Source organism: Acanthochromis polyacanthus, chromosome 5 (assembly GCF_021347895.1).
Source record: "Acanthochromis polyacanthus isolate Apoly-LR-REF ecotype Palm Island chromosome 5, KAUST_Apoly_ChrSc, whole genome shotgun sequence".
Taxonomy (NCBI): Eukaryota; Metazoa; Chordata; class Actinopteri; family Pomacentridae; genus Acanthochromis; species Acanthochromis polyacanthus.
In genome coordinates this window covers 18,542,390-18,563,703 of record NC_067117.1, presented here as the reverse complement: position 1 = coordinate 18,563,703, position 21,314 = coordinate 18,542,390, and the positions used below count along the sequence as shown (strand labels likewise).

Genomic DNA, 21,314 nt, shown 5'->3' with positions numbered 1-21,314 from the left:
TTTTCTGCATGATCCAGGTTCCACCCACAGTCCAAAGACATGCATGTTAAGTTAACTGGTGATTCTAAATTGGCTGTAGGTGTGAATGTGTGTAGGGGTGTGGGGTATCTCTTGTTTTGTCCAGGGTGTGGACCACCTCTTTTCTAATGTCAGATGGGATAGGCTTCAGCCTCCAATGACCCTCTACAGAATAAATTGAGTGTAGCTACTGAATGGATTGTGTTACGACCCTTGGCCTAATTTCTAGTTTGTTTGTCAGCGTATCTGCCATTCATGTTTGTAACCATAAGGTGGCAGTACAAGCAAACATTAAAAAATGACCTCCCTGAAGTTTAGTCGTGGACGATCTGACACCATTTCCACATATCATCTTATCAATTCTGTGTTTTCTATTGTTTATTGATTTTAGTTTTTTTTTCTTTATCCAACCTTTGTCTGACCTAAGAGTGGTTGACCTAGAAGAATGAGCTAGAATGGCTTCTGGCTTGTGTTTTTATCCCCGTGCTTCGTATTCTTTGCACTTTCCTCAGCTGATTCATGTCTTCAGGCTGTATCTTAATTTCCTCTTGTGTCTTAATTAAAGCTAGTCTTCATCTTTATTTAATGCCTCAGTTTTTTTTGTATCCCACTGTCCTCCTTCCTCTCTGGCCGTCTGTAACACAAATTGCTTCACGTTGTTCACCCAGATGGAGCCTCGTCTGTCAGCCCAGATGAAGGCGGTGTCTGCAGAGTATCTGGGTCCCATCCTGGACCCCTCATCAGGCAGCAAGCAGCAGCACATCACCAAGTCTCTGGCCTCGCTGACGGACATCCAGGAGGACGGCCTGAGTCTTGTTCCAGGGAGTCTGGGACTCAGCCTGGCTCTACGAGACACCTACCACCGGGACCGGGCGTCACGCACCATCAGCCTGCCTGTCAGGGGACACACCTTGTAAGTCATGAAGATTTAAACAATTGTGACAAATTATGGTGATCCCTGAAAAAAAATCAAGACTTGGCGTATTCTTTAGGTGGCAGAAATGATGAGTGGGAGGCCTTGATCAACACCATTAACACATGACTTTTAGCTTTATCCACAGACTTTTAAATAGCCGCTGTTAATCCACTTCAGTTACACAACTATTGGAGCTGTCACTTTGAGCTAATCATTAATTGTGTATCCATCATTTTCAGCTAAAATAGTTTTAGGATAAGGTGAGACTATATTTGTCCCTCAGTAAGGAAACTTACATGTTACAACAGCTACATACAAATGAGGCATAGAAGAAGTAAGACATGAAATACAAAGTGAAACTAGGCTAAAAAGATATAATAAAGACTATTTGCACTTTTCACAGGGACAGATGTGGCACAGCAATCATACACTACCAGTTAATACTTTGGGATCACTTAGAAATTTCCTTATTGTCCTTATTTTTTGAAAGAAAAGCATTTTTTTTAAATGAAGATAACATTAAAGCAATCAGAAATCCAGTCTAGACATTGTTATTGTGATAAATGACTATTCTAGCTGGAAATGGCTGATTTTTAATGGAATATCTCCATAGGGGTACAGAGGAACATTTCCAGCAACCATCACTCCTGTGTTCTAATGCTACATTTTGTTAGCTAATCTTGTTGAAAGGCTCATTGATGATTAGAAAACTCTTGTGCAATTATGTTAGCACATGAACAAAAGAGTGCATTTTCATAGAAAGCATGAAATTGCCCGGGTGACTCCAAACTTTTGAACAGTAGTGTACATATGAATATGTACAGGTAAGGCCTGATGGATAATGTACCAAATTAAAGGACGCACAGAATGTGAAGAATTTCCCTGAAATAGGAAATGCTCTTTTAAGATGTATATCACTTGCACAGAATACTTGTGATGCATTCCTGTAACTGCACTCAACAGAAATGTAGCAATAGTAATTACACATATGATATGTGGATAAACAGTGTTTATAAAGAAAAAAACATAGTAATTTTTGGTCTGTTAACACCAGCCAATATTTTATCAATCAAAGAATAAAAGATTTTCACTTCAGTTTCTTTCCAGAGACAAACATGTGAATTTTTTGTGCCTAGTAGTCATTGGATATTAGAAAACCACAGACATTTTTTTGGTTTTAAAAGTGCTTTAGAGAGGGAGGAAATAATTCAATGAAATTTGCATCAAAGTTGGGAGGCCCTGTTATGTGTGATTTGATAGCTGAAGAAATTAGTCTGCTAGAAATGCTGTTAAACTGCATAAAACCCTTGTTGCTTATAGACTCCCTTCACTTTTAATACAGTAGATGTGTGTCATTCTTCTATGCTGATCAGCTGTGTACTGCTTTGAAAGTCTGCTTAGTTTGCTTGCATTTGTTCGTGTGTGTGTGTGTGTGTCAGTCCCAGGCAGTCTCGGGGTTATGAAACTTCCCCGTTAACAAGAAGGAAATCCTACGACCGCGCATACAGGTACATGTCATGATCAAATTCAAGGCATTTTGCTTAAGGATGGATCATATGTATTTGACTGCATAGTTTAATTTAGTTGTAGTATTTTCATTCACACATCTCCACTTCCTTCTGCTCCTGATCAGGCCCACTGATGGCTACACTCCCCCCTCCTCCCCTCCTCTGAGGACCAGGAACGACCGCAACGTCTTCTCGAGGCTCACCAGCAACCAAACCCAAGGTTCTGCTCTGGACAAGTGAGTGCAATCATGCATTGATACAGACACTGCTCGTGTCCTTTTGTCCCCACATTCTCATCCAATCAATTCAGTTGCTGTTTTCTTCTCCTTCGTGGTTTAAGGTTTTGACTGTTCCTGTAGAAAAGCTGAAGGTCACTTTTTTTAAGGGAAAGTGCTTTTGTCAATAGTTTAAATGAGCCTTTTAATGAAATGTGGTATTCCAGGTGTTTATCTTCAGACGAATCCTGCTCTTAGACGAAAGACTTTTCTTCTGGCATTAATGTAGATCCCAGAGGGACAGATGGTGCAAACAGCCACAGAATCCAGGTTTTAAATGTGCTTTGAGGCAGCAAATAACAGATTATCCAAACCACAAGCTTCTTCAAATCTGCATGTAGTAGCAAAGCAAACAAGCTGTGATTGCAATGAGCTTCTGATCAATTTATCGAAACTACCAGGAAACGAATGCAAACGTCCTCTGTGGAAATGTGACATCAGAGCAGTTATGGTTGGAAAACCACCAGGATGCTGTTTGATGCACATCAGTTCTGAGATGGTGTGCTGTGCATGACAATGATGTACGTTATCTGAATTTTGGCAAAAGGAAGCTAAATCAGCTTGTACTACCTTACATAATCCAATATAAACATCCTGTAAGTAATCTGATCGCATAATATTCAGGTTTGTTGACTCTGTGCCAGACAGAATTTCCTTCAAACGTGATTATTTTTGAGGCAGTTGTCAGTCATGGTGTTGAATCAGCCTGTTTCTGGTGTTGTTTTTTCATCCTGTTTTCAAACATAACAGTATAAGAATGCTGTAAACACCTCTTAATCTTGCTGCCTCAGATTGAGGGATAACGTGGATATGAGAAGCATGCTAATGTCAACTGAGAGGGTCGTGAGTCTTTTCCCTTCCTGCTTTACAATCAATTCCAACGCTCCATTTTGACGAACGTCAGCAGTTAATTTCAGTTGGTGTATAAATTGCTTTGTGATCTTTATTATTCCAGAGCATTTTTAGCTTTATCAAACCTTAATTGTTGCGAGGATGCTGTATAAAACATGTTACGGTGTTGTAGCTGTGTGTGTGTGTGCTGTATTCATTAATATTTAATATTTGCATGTGTTGTGTTTTTTGGACCCTGTGGGTCCTCATTATCTGCACCAGGGGTAGGTAAATGATATGGCCTCTGTCTTCTTTCCATGCAGCTGTTTACATTGGGAGCCATTTTAAATCAGCTCAGTGTTGGAGGATATTTTTGTTCGGCTTTTATAAGGTTCCCACAGGAGAAACCTTCCTATAGAACATTGTGCAGAAAGATAAAATAGTGCAAGTTTTTTTCCATTTGTGGGTGGAGGCAGTGTTTACATGGTTCCGCTTTGATGGAAGGAAATTAACATGAATTTATCATGGCTCTTTTGTTTGTGAGGTATGTATGTTGTACAGTGTTGTTTGCTGAAAATGATCGAAATGATCACTGGATTTTTTTACCCAAGATTTCTCATTTAAACCATATTATCATTTAATTTGGTTTTGTTGTCCTAACATTGCTGACCTAACTCTGACAATTAATTCATCATCACAAGCATTTAGTAGTGTAGCTAATTTATTAAAAAAGATAAACACAAAGCCAGTATGAATCGTTTCTATGAATTCACTGTAACTGCGTGTAAAAGAAGCTGCCTGTTGTGCAAAGGCAAAGATAGTTATGTTCGTTAGTATGTCCTTTCAAGTTCATAAAACCTATTAAAATTCAACAAGATGTTTATGTAATTGTGAATGGACTGCATTCTGCTTGTGACTGATTCATGTTTGAATAAAGTGGTTGTCTCTGAGTCTATGATCAAACATTTGACACAAATTTGAAAAACAAATGAGAAAAATTATTTAAAAAGAAAAAAACTTTTCTTGTCATCTCTTGGATGAAGAACCTTTGAATACCAGATCCATTTTTTAATTCACTTTACATTCACATCCTCAAAAATCCAATGAATTTTAAAAGGATTTTGTGTTGAGAGTCAGATAGCGCTATGCTAATAGGCCCCACAGCTGGCAGTAAATACGAAGAAATGCAGGAATTTCTATGACCTTTTAACTCTGTTGTTCCCTCTAGACATAACCACAGCGTTTTGTTTCGTGATTTTATGCTCAGAGTGAAAAGCGAATGCCTTCATGGTGACAAACCTGAGGCTATAAAATATTTACAATATAATAACACTTTTATTGCACTGTTACGCATATATCAGCCTTTCCCTTTGAGCGGTCGTGGAGATATGGGCACGGCCTGGATTTGTTCTCCTTATCCTCCACTCAACTAGATATTTCCCTTCTGTTAACCCTGTTTGCTGTTCCTTATACCTTTTCTGTACTAATTCCCTGAATATGGCTGGAAAGAGTAGATTTAGGAGGGCACACCAACAACATAGTCGTACATAAAGGGCAGAAATATGTAGAAGTTTCCATGTGCAGTTCTGTGACCTTTGTGTACGACTGTATCAGTGCTCCCTCCTTGACTACGTACCTTTTTCTTTCTCAGTTTCTGCTTTTTTAAAAACACGTGTTTGACATTTTGGGAAATATACGTTTTCTTGCACAGCGTTGTATGAGAAGATTGACACCACTCTCATGTCTGTACACTTAATATGAAGGTGAAGCCAGTAGCTGGAAGCTTAACTTAGTATTATAACTGGTATCGAAATGTGCCTAGAAGCACCCAAAGCTTTGCGAATCAACAGGTTTTATCTTGTTTGTTTTATCCATACCTAATGCTCATGCACGCAATCTTATATATCTGTTTTGTATGGATTAGGAAAATGAGTTGCATAGGGCTGATTTGTGTCTGTCAATCTTCTCATCTCAACCCCTGCCTTAAAAGTGTGTAACTGCATTTCCCAAAATATCAAGCTACCTCTTGAAACCTTTAACTTTCAATGTTGGCCTAATAACATCACGGGGGAAAGGTCCTCTAATTGCTCCCTGCAGTAAAACATCTGCAGACACTGGTCAAAGAATATGGCCTGTTCAGTGCTTTGACAAGAAGCACATTTCAGCAGCCTGATAATCACTGGACAAGCTTTATTGTTGACTGAGCTTTCCTGCCAGTTTGCTCACTGCTTTGTATCTAAAACCCTTCCACTAGTCACTCCTTTCCTTTAACCCTTTTGCCGGTAACCCTTCTGTCTTTTCTTAGCGTGGTTAACCCTTTCCTCTCCCCCTTCCTTCCCCCCTCCCTTCCCTGCCCTTGCTCCTCTTCTGCCTCCAGGTCGGATGACAGCGACTCCTCGCTCTCCGAGGTGCTCAGGTAGAGGAACTGTGTCTGTCACTCTCTGTTTTCCCATTTGCCTGTTAACTCACTTGGTGTCATCTCGTCTCCACCAGTAGTCAACGCCTCGCCTGAACTCTCCACCTCCTCCTCCTTTTTATTCCTCCATGGGTGGTGTTGCTGTGGTGCATGTTTTAACCACAGGTGGCTTCCTTGACCCGCTGAGCTTTACTGTCTCTGTGACATTATGTTCTCTGTGGTCACATGCAAGACCTGAATGAATCGTACTACATTTTTTTTTACCACGCTATAGAAAAACAGACATGAAATTGGTGCAAATGCAAATGATTAATCACCTGTATGGTCAGCATTGTCAATCACTTCTTAAACACATAACTACAGTGTCTGTAACAACGGCAGGATTGGGGTTACAGTTGCAATTAGCTAAAGAAATAGGCTAGATTTCCGGGTAACATGCTTATTTGAGAAGATCTGTATCACTGTAATAGGACTAAAGCAAAACGGAGTATAGAAAAAGGGAAACAGCTGCTAAGTGCACCTTGTTTATTGTCATTATGAAAATTCTTTTTCTGTGGCAACTGTCAAATACAGCTGCAACTGAAAAGATAGAACTGAAGACAGGCATTTATGTAAAAGTGCTTCACAACATCAACAACAATTATGTTATACACACCTCACATCAGCTGGATTAGTTTAGTTTGAAGTAGTGGTGGCTCTTGCAGCATCAATAAAGTATATGACATTAAAAGTAATGGGAAAAACTAACAGAAGTGTGAAGGATCTCTGGACAAAGGCAGTACTCTGTACTAGGCATGTGTGATAAAATAATAGTCGGCGATAGAATGTTCTATAGTTACACTTCATAAATGCATTAGATGCAGACTGCCACGAAAGCCCACAGTGAAAACACAAAGTTCAGTTGCATGAACAAACTTTGCTCTGTCCATGGCTTCCGTGCAGGTCTTCCACGGTCGACTAGTCTGCAGTCACATTTGCTCCTCTTGTCACCTCCATCATCGCTTGCAGACCTCCTTCAGTGGAGGCTGTGGCCAATGGTAAGCAACGGTTGCCCTTATGAGATTGGCTTTGTGGTCTACACCCCCTCAACCCAAGTGATGTGCCTCTGCAGTCTGCTCAGATGGCCGTTGGCCTTGACACTTGGGTGTACAGGGATGTCAGCACCACATTCCCATTCAGGTAATACCTGGATAGTCACCCTGAACCTTAACTTTAATCTTTATCAAGGTGAAATCACACATTTGTCCTATTTGTTTGTGGTGTTTTGTAAACATTACAATTATTACCTGTGAAGGCAATAAGATACAACTAAATAAGCAAAACTCAAGGAGGTTAAAATGAAATTAAACCTTATTTCTTCCGGTCTTTTTATACAACTGGAATTAAAAATGATCAAAAATGATCAATATCGACCAAAATGAAGCTATTGTGAATTTTTAAAATCTAAATCGCCCAGCCAAACCGTGCCAATCAGTTGTGATGGTAGCAACTTGTACTCACCTGGCTATATCCAAAGACACTGTATCTTTTTAATTTAATCTTTACAAAACGTAATATTTCTTGACCAGGATAACTTTATGAGGTGTTGTCAGTCTGAGTTAGCCAGGCTAGCTGTTTGTCCTCAGTCTTTATGCTAAGCTAAGCTAACCAGCTGATAGCTATATCTTCACAATTCGCGACAAACCAAATAAGCATGTTTCCTAATATGCCGGATTAGTTCAACAGTATGTGGTTAGAAAATAAACAGCTTTCTCCTCTTCATTTTGATCAGTTATTTCTGTCACACGCACAAATGGATGCACCTCTCACTAAGGCCTTTCTGTCTGTTTTTCTGTGTACTGCAGAGAGCACACGCTGATCTCCCTCCATGTTTTCATTAGTGCTGGTCTCTTGGGCCTTGGCCCTGCAACATCCATTAGCAGCTCTTACATAGTGCATAACGCTGCACACTATGATATCTTCCACAGACGCTGATAGAATTGGAACAATTTCTGCCATTTGGAACATCACACCACTGCAAGAACATGAGAGCCACATTTAAGCAGCACTGTAGCTTGCACTGTATGTCTGTTTTAGAGAAAAACCACAGAGAAAATATAATAACATTACAGTTTCTTGGCAGGTAAATAAAGGAGCTTGTTTTAGTGGTTTCTGTGTGTAGAGATTCTGTTAATATATAAATGTAAAATACATGAAAAATTGTACTTTTTTAAAGGAAAATATATCCTAGTTTGAACACCAGAAAAACATTGTGATTTTTTTCTCTATAAATTTCCATTTTAATCAAAGTAAATGGAGCGAAAGACATTAATCAGACAACATAACTGGGTTAAAAGCATTAAGAGTGATAAGGTTCATTTAACTGAAACTGCACAGAAATTCTTTTCATGGTTTCTAAAACCCTACTTCATCTCTTCTGCATTTATTAGAAATTACATTAGTAGTTTTCCATGCATGCTTTTCTCTTTTTAATCAAAGAAATATGCAGATTTTTATCGCCAAACTTTCCAAAATTGAATTAAACTAAACGAAGGGCGAGACAGACTGCATGTGATGCTGTGTTCACTCCATACACCTGCCATCACTGCTTCACAGCTGAGAATCTGAATAATATGCTATCGACTTGTTACATCTCTCCACTTACCCACAACACTTTTTAACTGGTCCCTAAAAGGTGACTGGCTGTGGAGATGCTGAGATTCAGCTCCCGTTTGAGTGCTGATGAATAGGTGCTGCATGCGGTGATGATGATGGCATCTCAGGATGCTGTGCAGGGGTTTATTTTTGAGTTCCAGGCTGCTGCAGAGTTGATCTTTCAGGCTGTTGTAAACAATTGTTTTAAGCTTATTCTGTGCAAGCCAGTTTTGTTTTGTGTTTTTGTGAAACGTAACAAACGTGCATGCAGCCTTTTCCGCTGGCTGGTGAATGACACCTTTTGATTTTGGTTGGCATTTTTATGCACCGTTAAAAAAGATACATAGAAAGTCTGGTTTAGTGTTTGATTATTATTTTTTTTGACGTGTATTTTTTGTGTGTTTTCACGCATCGGCGTACATGCAGACACAGGGGAGAGGCATGCTGCTGTCCTTGACAAGTTTCACCCTTTTGTATTTTGCTCACTCTGTGCTGAGACAAATCTGTCCTGAATTGTGTGTGTAATCACAGGTTTTCTTCCTCCCTCCTCACATCCGTTTTCTCTCCCTCAGTATTTTTGCTCTTTACCTCACTCTTTCACACACTCTCACATAGACACTAACCACCATTCGTGAAGCCCACCAGGGACCAATTTTCCCACAGCCCTCACCTCCTCTTCACACCCTCTCTCTGCTCTGTCTCACTCTGCTGACTGCTCTCCAGGCACTCTGGGACTCTGGCCTGTCAGTGGGACATAGATTGGGAGGATGGGGGGAGGCAGAGGTCCAGCTAGAGAGACTGAGTGCACGTAACATAGAAGTGTGTGTGTGTGTGTGTGTGTGTGTGTGTGTGTGTGTGTGTGTGTGTGTGTGTGTGTGTGTGTGTGTGTGTGTGTGTGTGTGTGTGTGTGTGTGTGTGTGTGTGTGTGTGTGTGTGTGTGTGTGTGTGTGTGAGAGGAATGACAGAAAGACGAGCTGAATAGTAAAGCAGCTCTTACTGTAGTGCCTTAATTGGGCTGCTCCATGACAAAAAGAAAGGAGGGAGGAGGGCAGAGAGAGGAGAGATAGAGCAGGTGAGCTTAAACCGGGAGGAATATGTGCATGTTTGTGTTGCGCATATTGTGGGGAAATAAATCTGTTCACACAATCACATTTTTTGCAGCAAGCTCCCCTTTAGGTGCCCTCCTAACAGAAATGATTACATTTTGAAGAAGGCTTAGTTTAAGGTTAGGTTCAGGCAAGTAGCAGTGATGTTATGATCTCGGTAAGTTTCTATGACATTAATGTAAATCAGCGTTGTGTTGTCTGAAGTGGTGGAAACACAAAAGGAAGTTGGATTTATTTTAATGTGTGTTGGTTTTTACTTTCTTCATTTGTGCCTCTGTTTGCATGTCAGTGATAAGCCTGTATCTCACAGTGCACTTGCTGTAAATCTGTAGACAGAAATGTGATTAATGATGAAGAGATGGTGACCCTGTATGCATGTTTGTGGACTATAGGGGTGTGATCAATCCCATCGGGGGCGTGAAAGGGGGTCGGACGGCGCCCCTGCAGTGTGTGTCTGTAGCTGAAGGCCATTCAAAGCCCGTTCTGTGCGTGGATGCTACAGATGAGCTGCTCTTCACTGGATCTAAAGGTACTCATGTCAATAAATATAATGTTAGGCCTTCCTTTAAAGTGTGTTGCACAGAGCCTGTGCCATCTTTTTAAATCGATCTGTTTACTTGTATAAATGGAATGGAAAGCTGGCCGTCATAAAATAATTACACCGTGTAGGAGCATTTTGGCAAAAGTGCCAATTTGTTTTCTTTCAGAGAGGGAGATGAGTAGAATGATGCCACAGTGTGCATTAAATATGAAGCTGGAGCCAGGAGGCGACTGGCTGAGCTTGGCATGAAGAATGCCAGCGCCTCTAAAGCCGATCAATGCGTTGTAAATTCCTGAGAATATGATGAACACAAACAGAAATGTATAAACAAGAAATATGTGACTACTTCATATCGTTATCCTTACATCTCAAATGGCTAACATGTTAATTAGTAAATTGTTGAGGGTTTGTTGGCATATTTTGGAGCTTTTGACAGACTCAGCTCTTTCTCCTTGTTCCAATCTTCAGGTTCACCTAAGCCAAGCTAAGTTATGCTAAGCTAAACTGGCTGTAGCTCCTTAACACACATAGAGAAGAGTGGTATTCATGTTCTAGTGCATTATCTAAAGTGTTACACAACTTTTTGTTTTAATACACACAGAGCCCAGTCTGTTTTTTATAAGTCATCTAAAAAATGGACAACAAGCAGCTAAGTGAGGATTTGCAGCAGTGATCTGAGCTCCATACCAGCCTCTGCATGCTACTGCAGTGTGATAACACAGTGACGATGCTAATGTGCTGGTGTCCAGCAGGTTTAATTTTTGACATTTGCACTGTTTGTATTTATGGGTGCTATCATGCTGACTTTTGCTAATTAGCACCAAACACAAAATACAACTGAGAATGATGGGAATGTTAGTAATTCTGCAGGTATGTGGTATTGAACACGATGATGGGGCTAAGTGGTGAAGCGATCACCAGAGTTATTACAATTTATCATAAGGGAAAGATGAATGGCTGTATCATATGTTAAGCAGGCTGTTTAACAGTTGTGGAGACTGTCACTCGAAATCGAATAAATTACACCTCGGTTAATCGAGGAAAAGTCCGGGAAACACTAATGTCAGTAGGCTGGATTCTCTGGGGATCATGAATGTTTGTACATACAGCAGTTGATGTAAGAAATGTTGAAATCTTTCAGTCTGGGCCAAAATAGTGGACAGACCAACTGATCAATTTTATATACAGTTATACTGCAAGTGCAGGTCAAATAGTAACAAAGATAAAATCAGCTGATCGGTTTTGTATGACATAATGTGTGTGTAAGCGTCAACACAAACTGTTTTTGCTGCACACATTACTTGAATGTCTCCTCTTTCCTCCTTCAGATCGTACTTGTAAGATGTGGAACCTGGTAACCGGTCAGGAGATCGCCACCCTCAAAGGTCACCCAAACAATGTGGTGTCGGTTAAATACTGCCCCTCCTCCTGCCTGGTGTTCTCCGTCTCCACCTCCTACATCAAGGTGTGGGACATCCGCGACTCGGCTAAGTGCATCCGCACGCTCACGTAAGTTTCCTCCGTGGAGTCGGCCAGATGGAACCGTTTAGAGCTAGACTGCTGCGGAGGAGAGATTTGCTAGAAATTATGTGTATAAATGCTCTTTCTGTTTCGCGATATGCTTCAGGTTGGAGAAAAGTGACAAATTTAATGGCGAAATCTGAAATGCATTTAAAGTAAATTACAACTGCAGGGGCGACTGCTGCTCATTGCACTTGTGTCCATATGCGTCATACCACGTTCTTCCTCTGTTATCACCCACTCTCTTACACTGCTTGTATTTTTCTTGACCCCTGCAGTTCATCAGGGCAGGTGGTCTCAGGTGATGCATGTGCCGGCACCACCACCCGCACAATAACCTTTGCTCAGGGCGAGTGTCAGATCAACCAGATAGCCCTCAACCCGTCAGGATCTGTGCTTTACGCTGCTGCTGGAAACACTGTTCGCATGTGGGACCTCAACAGGTACATTTATTCAATTAATAATTAATTCACGAACATGCTTACCCAGTCACTGATTAAAGTACCCGTCATTCATGTAGTGAAATATTAAATAATTCTTCCACTGATTTATATGGGTACTCATCCTCACATTCATGCGCAGTTCATTCATGCATTTATTTTCTTTACAGCCATCTTTGAATTTATTGAGACGTGGCCGTGGATGTGTGTATTCATTCATCATCTGTCTGGTAATCAACCAGAGAGTTGATTAGCGTCTGACAGAACAGAGTAAAAATGCTCTGTAAAGAAAATGCAGTACTATAGTGTGTTGATGAGCATGCTTTCTACAAAGAACCTATTTCTGGTGTCCCTTGGTAATGTGGACTTCTCGGTTTTTATGCTTCAAGGGGGAAAATGATTAACAGATTGGACCAGACAGTTTACGCTGAGAGGCTCAGAACCATTTAATGATGCATAAAAGGCCCCCAGAAATGAAAAATGAATGTATTAAACATTTCTTCAGTGTCATTTCTGCCTGTGGCATCGTCGTGTCTCAGCAGTTTTACTTCACTCGTGAGACGGAAAGTGATTTCATTCAGTGACACAGGCACCTTGAAAATCAGACGTCTTATAAGTAATGAGTTTCACAGACCTTTGCCTCATCTCCTTCGGTGTGTGTGTGTGTGTGCAGGATGCAAGCGATGGGAAAGTTGATGGGCCACATTGGCTCCGTCATGTGTTTGACGGTGGGACAGTCTCTGCTGGGCAAAGACCAAGTGATCACTGGTTCCAAAGACCATTACGTCAAGGTAACACACGCACAGTCTGACCATATCTGAGGGTCAAATTTAAATTATCATCACAATGGCGACGTTTACATGAAGTTTTTTAATTCGCAATTACTAATTCGGAATTAACTCATTCGGAATTAAAGTTTTGTGCTTCGTGTTTACATGGAAATATTAATTCCGAATTAAGGTTTACATGGACCACACATTTGGGCGTTGGAAAGGATTCTGATTGGACAGGGAGTGAACGTGACTGATCCCTGTTTACCAGAAGAAAACAAACTCCATTTGCCGCGGCGTTTCTTTTCCCCAACAACATGAAGGAACAACTAGAAAGCACGTTTTTTTGCTTTGGTTTTTATTGTCATTTTGAAACAGCAGCTCGACAATAGCGTACTACTTCTGTTGCACCAGTAAGGTCACAGAACGTGTACGTCACTACATCATCGCTATGTGAGGAGCCAAGCATGCGCAGAATGACCGGAATTAACTAAAGCGGAATTAACTGTACACATGAATAGAACATACACAGGAATTAGTTTATTTGAAATTAACATCGGAATAAACCAGGTAGTTGATTTGGATTTAAGTTTATTCGGAATTAACTTTTTAATTCGAAATTAAATGTTTACAAGGAGATTTTAAAGCGGAATTAACTTTAATTCCAAATTAAAGCAGAATTAAAGGTCTCATGTAAACGTGGCAATTGGAAGTCAAACATGCATGATTTATAGCCATCTGCTTTCTGTGCTGTCCTCAGGTGTTTGACGTAGCAGAGGGAACTATGGGTAATGCAGGTCCAGCTCATAACTTTGAGCCTCCACATTACGATGGCATCGAGTGTTTGGCCGTACAGGGAGACGTGCTGTTCAGCGGGTCGAGAGACAACGGCATCAAGAAATGGGAACTGGAGCAGCAGGAGCTCACACAGGTGTGTGCGCCTGCATGTGTGTTTGTGTTCAGATGTGTGTTTCAGAGGTAGCAGCGGCCAAAAACATGTCATCATGCCGAAGACATACCAAGACCTATTTCAAATCGAGGCTGATGTGTTATTTTTCCTGCTCACTATGTGCAGTCTGCAGGGCTGAATGAATGGGAAGCAGAATCATTCCATATTCATGTGAATGTGGAGTTCATGCATCAAAGTTTAAATATGCCTCCCTGACCATGCATCAGTGCTGCTCATGACATGATGTGGCATAAGCCTGCAGGTAGAAGCAGGCTTCGATCTCTGACTCCGAGGTCATTTATTCATGATCTCTTGACCCTTAAAATCAGGAGGCCAAAGCCAGTCTTTCCATATAGTGTGTGCAGTGCAGAGAGAGTGCCAACACAGTGCTTTGGTAATAATTCCAGTAAGATCCCTGTTAGTGATGATGAAAAATTAAAAGAACTGCCTCTCTTACTTTCACTACATCTACAGTGAAATATTATTGATGAACAATTACAAGTTTAATAATCCCCAAAGCAGAATTCTTTTGCGTTTTGCAGAGATTGTGGAAGCTGTGTTACCATTTCATTTAAAATTTAAAACTGAAATTGCTTCCAAAAAAATTAAAATCAATCAGCGAAACCATCATCGATCCATTATTTATACCTGGTTTATCCTTAAGGAGGTCACAGGGGAGTGGAGCCTGTCACAGCTGACAGTGGACCAAAGGCATTCACTGTCTTGTGAATGAAACTGTGTTCTCAATTTCAAATCAGCTACTATTCATGTCTTTTTACTGTGGAAAACCTATGCATGTTCAAATGAACCATCTAGCTGTGTGGCAGCACTGCTAACCACTTTCCACCGCTGCCTCAACAGTATCATATATGACACATTTTGCTAATTTCAAGGCCCATGTCTTTATTTTTAATGAAATATCTATTTCATTTTTTGGGGTTTTTGGATTTTAATTGGAAAAAACCAACAAAATTCCAAGACCCTGTCAGACTAGTCGATGTGCGTTATTCTGTATTTAATGTTTTATAGACTACATGGTTAACAATTAACAAGTAGCAGATTCATTAATAATGAAAGGAGTCATTGAATGAAGCCTGGTTCAACACTTCTGAATTTCCACCCACATATCTGACTTGTTCAGCAGTTCATATATATCTGGTGTTTTGCCTAGTTGTAGACATTGAGAGAAACAGTCAACCACTCACAGTTTTGTAGACACCTTAATATCTACTCGAGTCTGACTGACATATCGGTCAGTAGATATTGTCAGAAATCTCAGTCAGTATTGACCTGTCATACCTGCCATCGATGATGGGCTTATCGGTTGTCATGCTTTGCATCACTATGAAAACATTTTTACAGAACATTATGCAGAAAAAGAAAACTTTTAGAAATGATGTAACCTGATAGTTTGTTCAGCAGAGCATCTCTGACTTCACTGTTCTCTCAATACTGTATGCAGCACATGTAGTAGAGCACATGTCACCACTGAGCAGATGGTCCTCAGGAGTCAAACTTGGTCTGTATTTTTGTCACAGTAAGCTGCTAATTAGTTTGTGAAATCCATAGCTGGAAGATTAGTAAACAACAACTCCATTATTTTTTCTTTTCAATATAATTTCCTCAACTGAATAAACAATATTGACTTTTATATCATTATTCGAATTTCTTACTCCCTAAAATCATTATTGGTCCTGAAAAACCAGTCCTGGTCAGGCTCTAATATCTGTGTCATCTTGCTGCTTAGCTTACTAACTACATGGATAAATCCATGAAAAAATGCAGTAGAATGATTGCCTCAAAAATGATGACAAGCGTTGACTGGATTCACAAAGGATTTAATTTGTTGTAAATCAGCTTACAGTTCCTTTGCAAACACTTGAATTTCTGCGATTGTTCTGACAAATGTTAAATTAACGTCTGATGATGTCAGTGGGGCGGATGTGTCATTTACTTTACACAATAGACCAACCTTTTCAATGAACAAGTGGGATATGATGAACACAGTGCTTGGCGAAATAAAAAAGGTGAAACGAAATGGTACTTCAGACTGATTGACAGACTAGGTAGTTGCTGTTAGAAAAGATCATTCAAATACACACAACTCGGGGGAATAGGTAACATTTTCAATAAGAATAGAATAGATTATCCTTTATTTGTCCCACAAGGGGAAATGTGCAATTCCCCAAACTGTATATATATCTATCTAGACCAAAGACCTTAAATCAGTTTCTTTAGTATTGTGCGACAAAGGCTTACAGAAACATGTCTTCTGTGCCCACACTATTGGAGGCTGTATTTTACTTGTTATCTGACTCTGGCTTGGTGATGACGGTGCAAGGCTGAGCTGCCAGTTGAGCGTTTAGTCGGTGGACAGGTTCCTGCCACCAGAGTTCTCCCTTCGTGTCTTCCTTTACCCGGAGTGTTCGCTCTGTGGAGGCAGTCAGCAGACTGTCGTTGGGTGTAATGTGGCAGGAAAGCACTGTGTCAACTTCAGGGGCGTCAGAGCCCACACAGATCACAGCCACAGGTACCATAGAGGAACATCATTGTGTGTGCGCATGTGTTGACTTCTGTGGTGTCTGTTGTGTATCCTCTGTTGCCTACATATGTTAATAATGCATAATAATACACCTCGTGGGTGGATGTGGCTTACTCATTTGCATGCACACTAATATGCATATTAAGCAGCACTTTTTCAAGTTGTTTTGCATAAGTTCTGTTTAGCCTTTGTTTATCCGAACAGAGAAAACAAGAACATAAGACATTATTATTTTCCTTCTAAGGCTGAATTAAATCAGCTCAGTCAGTGCTGTGGTCTGTGGCATATGCATGACCTTAACCTCATTTGTGAAGCAGCCAACACAATCTATTTTACAGCCTCTCTAACTCAGTAGTCTCTGTCTAATTATGTAATGGGATCAAATTGTGGCTTGGGGTATAATAGAATATATTACAGTAGACTCTGAAACTCGGCCTTCTTCAGGATTGCTGCTGCGAGCTGTTCTGCTCTGACCCCTCCATTAAAATGCTCCATAGTGTTTTTCCTTGAGGGATAGGTGAAGCAATTTGTTCATAATTACTGTACGCGGTAGTTTAGTGATCCCCTCGTGCTTGATAAATATCTTAATATACCTTCCAAAAACTATTTGTGTGTGCGTTTTTGCTGCTTTATCGACGTGCTTATGCAACCATTGTTGCAGCGCCTTGTTGCTGTCTGTGAGGTGTTGGAAAGCATTAGCACATTTTAACCCGCAGGTGCAAAGTTGTTACAGATAGAGTGGTAGATGTATGTGTGAACATTTATTTTTGCAGTTCCTGTTTCCCATATACAGCGCTTACTGCACTCCTAATTCTCAGCCTTTTCCGGGCTACAGATGATAAAAGTCTGTTGACTCAGTACATTTTGTGGAAATGACTGTCATGACTCTCATTACCTTAGATAATAAACTAAACACTTTGCTTGGCTGTTGGTAAATTAATTCCATTGCAATGGGGAGAGACTGAACTTGTCAAGCACCTCTTGTCTCTCCCAGAGAAGAACAAAATGGACAGCTTATTTATAGCTCGACAGTGAACACAAAACTCTTAATTTATTGGCTCACTGCAAACAGCTCCGCAAGGTTAAATCTTCAAAATTCTTCTTGACCATATCAGAAAATCTAGCTCTTACATGTTGAAGACAAATAAGGGCACTAGAGTTGTAATTACATTAGTTTAAAAAGACCTGCATTCAATAAATTGACCACCGAGGCTCTTTAGGCTAAACTCCATATCTGAGAAGGCACAAATCTGTGTTTTAGTTGTGTAACAGACATATCTCACATTGCTGAAACACTGGTCTACCTAACTTGGAAACCACATAAGTGTTTTGTTTATTAGAAGATGCTAAAACAGGTACACAATCGATAGGATCAAATTGACTAGCAGAAGATTAACATAAATAAATAAATGATTTCCAAAGTGCTTAGGATTGATTTTACTCTCACGTACCTTACTTTCTTTTGAAACTCTCAACATCCACTCTTCTTAATGGAATCTTAACCAATGTGGCAAAAATGAAAGGAACTGAAAGGTCGAACTGGGGAGAATATAATCCATCTAAGCAATTCAGTTTCATTTATATAGCGCCAGTTCACAACATATTCCATCTTAAGGCACCTCACACTGTTAAGTGAAGACCTTACAAAAACATACAGCGATCCAACAAGACCCAAGTTTGGTCTGAATTCCTTTTGAGTAATCAACAAAGGAAAGAAAAACCTTTGGCAGAACCAGGCTAAAGGAGGGCAGCCATCTGCCTCGACTGGTTAGGGTGAGGATAAAAGGGAGAAAGGACAGAACAGAGATTCTAAAAAAGACAAACACAATGCTTAAGATCGCAGTAAACACTTGGGAGGTCAGTGAGGCCAGTAGCTGCATTTCAGAAATGGTCAGAGAAATCACCTTTACCTGCAACACTGAGCAGCTTTGAACAAGTTTAGACCAGGTTGCCGGCGACCATGTGGCTGTTATTAAGCAACCCAATAGGCGGTTCCAGGTTGAGAAACTGTTCTAAAGGCTTCCTGAGCTGGACTGAGAAACTGTAAAGCCTTTTGAGATATTGTGATATCTGGTTATGCCAATAGTATAACATGAATTATAAGAAAAATGAGAATGCAGAGAATTCCAGTGTTGGAGCAGCTGAAATCGCAACAAGGAAGTTAAACTGTAAAAGCCCATGATCACTGAATGCAAATTCAATATTGGAAAAGGGTGTAAATGTCCTCTTGCCTCATCAGATCCTTATAGGAGAAAGCACTGATGCACTAGATCAGATTTTTGTGTAAGCGGAACGAATCTCCAGCTTCATTCTACCTTCTGCACTGTTGTCCATTACATAGTGAAATAACTAAACAGAACTTCTGTCCATATGTATCCATTTGTGCTACCGGTAATTTCTCTGCAGTTATTGAAGCATGCTGTTTTTAAACACACAGAGTTGTTTATTTTAAGAAAATGCTGTCTGCATTATAAGGTACTGAGCAAATGATAGCCATGTGGATATTACCACTTTGCTCTCGGTTTGGACTATTTCTCCAGAAACACTGAACAGAAAATGACTTGGAGATCAGCTTTAATGTGAACTCGCCTTGATTTAAATAATAGTTAACTTTTTTGCAGACAAAGCCAAGCAGTAATAAAACATGCTTTATTTTAGAGTGTAGGGAAGAATGTGGCTTTAACAGACTTGTATAACTGACTAGATGTAACTGAGGAACAGATGTAGATTTTATAACTTACTAAATCAGTGCAGCATGAAAACCATGCACAGAAAGATGACTGTAAACAAACCCGAGCCAAGGACCTTTCTTTGTACTGTTATTTTGGGGAAAAAAGAAAATCTGAAAAGTGCAAGAAAACAACGATTATTTGACAGAAGCAAATATATAACAAAATAATTATCATTCCCATGCCTTTGTAGCACCGTTCAAGGCTACATTCATGTGCTGCCTAGTTGGCTGAGATAAACAGAACAATAAAAACAACTAATGCAAAACCCTAAGTGTAGGCATAACAAAAGTTTGATAAAGCCCTGTGGAATATCCTAATAGCTTTTTGTACATTTGTCCTGAATTTTTATAAAAGAAGCATGAAACAACAGCAGTTGAACTGATTATATTTAACATCTCACCTCTACTGTGATTTATCGCAAATGAAATTCACTGTGTTGGTAATTTTTTCTTTAATTCCTACAAAAATGTGTGATAATAAACACACTCAATGCCTTCTTAGAAGCTATTTGAGGTTTATATTAGATTTTGTTTTCAACACTATAGAAGTGCTGGACTGATGAGAGAAAATCTGATCAAATAAAATGAGCTGTTCAAATATACTTGCATGCAAACTCTTCCATATAAAGATTAGTTTTGCCAGCTGGAATAAAATTAGTGACAAATTACCCTTAACAATAGTTTATTCTTAATTTGCAGTGAATATGACTGAATGATACTTTTCATAAAGTTCCCTGCAAGCTTAGATTCTTCTGTCCTTTATTTGCTATTTCCTCATGCTAACTTAAAGCAGATAATTCCATTCTTAGTTCATGAATTCAGTTTGAAGCCATTGTAAAATATTGAGTGCACAGACACATCAGCTAAGAATAACCAGAGTATTGAGTCTAAATCGAGTCTCTTAGCAAGTCTCCGTCGTTCTTGTACTTAGATGTTGCCTAGCAACGATGTTGTGCGCTTTTCATTGAAGAAATGTCCTGGTTTATTGAGGGTAATTTATATGCATTAAAAATGGAACACTGAACACATATGTTTCTTCTATTCAAAGAAAGCACAAACTCAGATGACTCTACTGCACAACTGCTCTTGAACAACTGGGCAACTCGTTATTTTTTGTTGACTCTAACGTCTCTCTGCGTCCACAGCAAATCCCGAACGCCCACAAGGACTGGGTGTGTGCTCTGGCTTACGTACCGGGTCGACCCATGCTGCTCAGCGGCTGTCGGGGTGGCATGCTGAAGGTGTGGAACGTCGACAACTTCACTCCCATCGGAGAAGTCAGAGGCCATGATAGCCCCATTAATGCCATATGCACCAATTCAAGGCAGATCTTCACTGCGTCCAGGTAAATCTATTCAAACCTACGATACTCCAGCACTATTAATCTGAAATTGTTTCCTATCACAGCATTTTAAGTTCATTAAACAGTATTTATTCGTTGTCATCATCCATGCAGTGTACTGCTGATTTAGTGAAGATGTTAATGGTGAAAAAGTAACTTCTTTAAATATTTTTACCGATCTGGAGAATTAAAGAAACTGTTGTAACGAAATTGTAATCTAATTATAATACTATTATCATTAGTCTAAATCATAAAGGTAAGGTTAGAAGTATTGCATGTGTTTTGCACTGTCAAACATCCAGTGAATACCATCAATTAGCTGAACTGAAACTATTTGCATTTTGATTTAAGTGTGATATAGTCTATAAAAAACAAACTATTACAAAAAAAAAAATGAAATCTTCTCAATGTCTGACAAGTTAATTTAGTATGATGAACATGTGCACTTTAGTTTTTCTGCATCAATCACACATACCCGCAGTTCTTACTTGCAAGAACACCAAAAGTATATTAGGTCCCCAATAAGTGCACTGTTTACTTCCTTTACTTATGTTTGTCAATCAAGGGACTTACAGACTATAGGAAGAATTATAGAATAGTTTTATCAAAAGTAGAGAGAGTTTGAGTGCAAAAGCACAGAATGTTTATAATTTAGTTGCCTTTAAAGCTTTCTGAGTGAAATCCTGGATCATCTCCAGCATCAATCTGCAGGTATGTCTCAGCCTAGAGCTGCTCAGTGAGGGTCAGACCGCATCCTGTTTTTGTCTAAATCTG

General features: G+C 39.8%; 1 protein-coding gene across 1 annotated transcript in view; it reads left to right on the top strand.

Annotated features, from left to right (window-relative positions):
• kif21b (kinesin family member 21B) overlaps nucleotides 1-21,314 on the top strand; it is a 75,681-nt gene that overhangs the window by 46,852 nt on the left and 7,515 nt on the right. Inside the window, 10 exon segments of the mRNA XM_051948174.1 lie at nucleotides 687-931; nucleotides 2,374-2,442; nucleotides 2,568-2,678; nucleotides 5,926-5,964; nucleotides 10,097-10,233; nucleotides 11,574-11,754; nucleotides 12,045-12,209; nucleotides 12,880-12,997; nucleotides 13,737-13,907; nucleotides 20,344-20,543. Of these exon segments, the coding sequence (XP_051804134.1) occupies nucleotides 687-931; nucleotides 2,374-2,442; nucleotides 2,568-2,678; nucleotides 5,926-5,964; nucleotides 10,097-10,233; nucleotides 11,574-11,754; nucleotides 12,045-12,209; nucleotides 12,880-12,997; nucleotides 13,737-13,907; nucleotides 20,344-20,543 (1,436 nt within the window).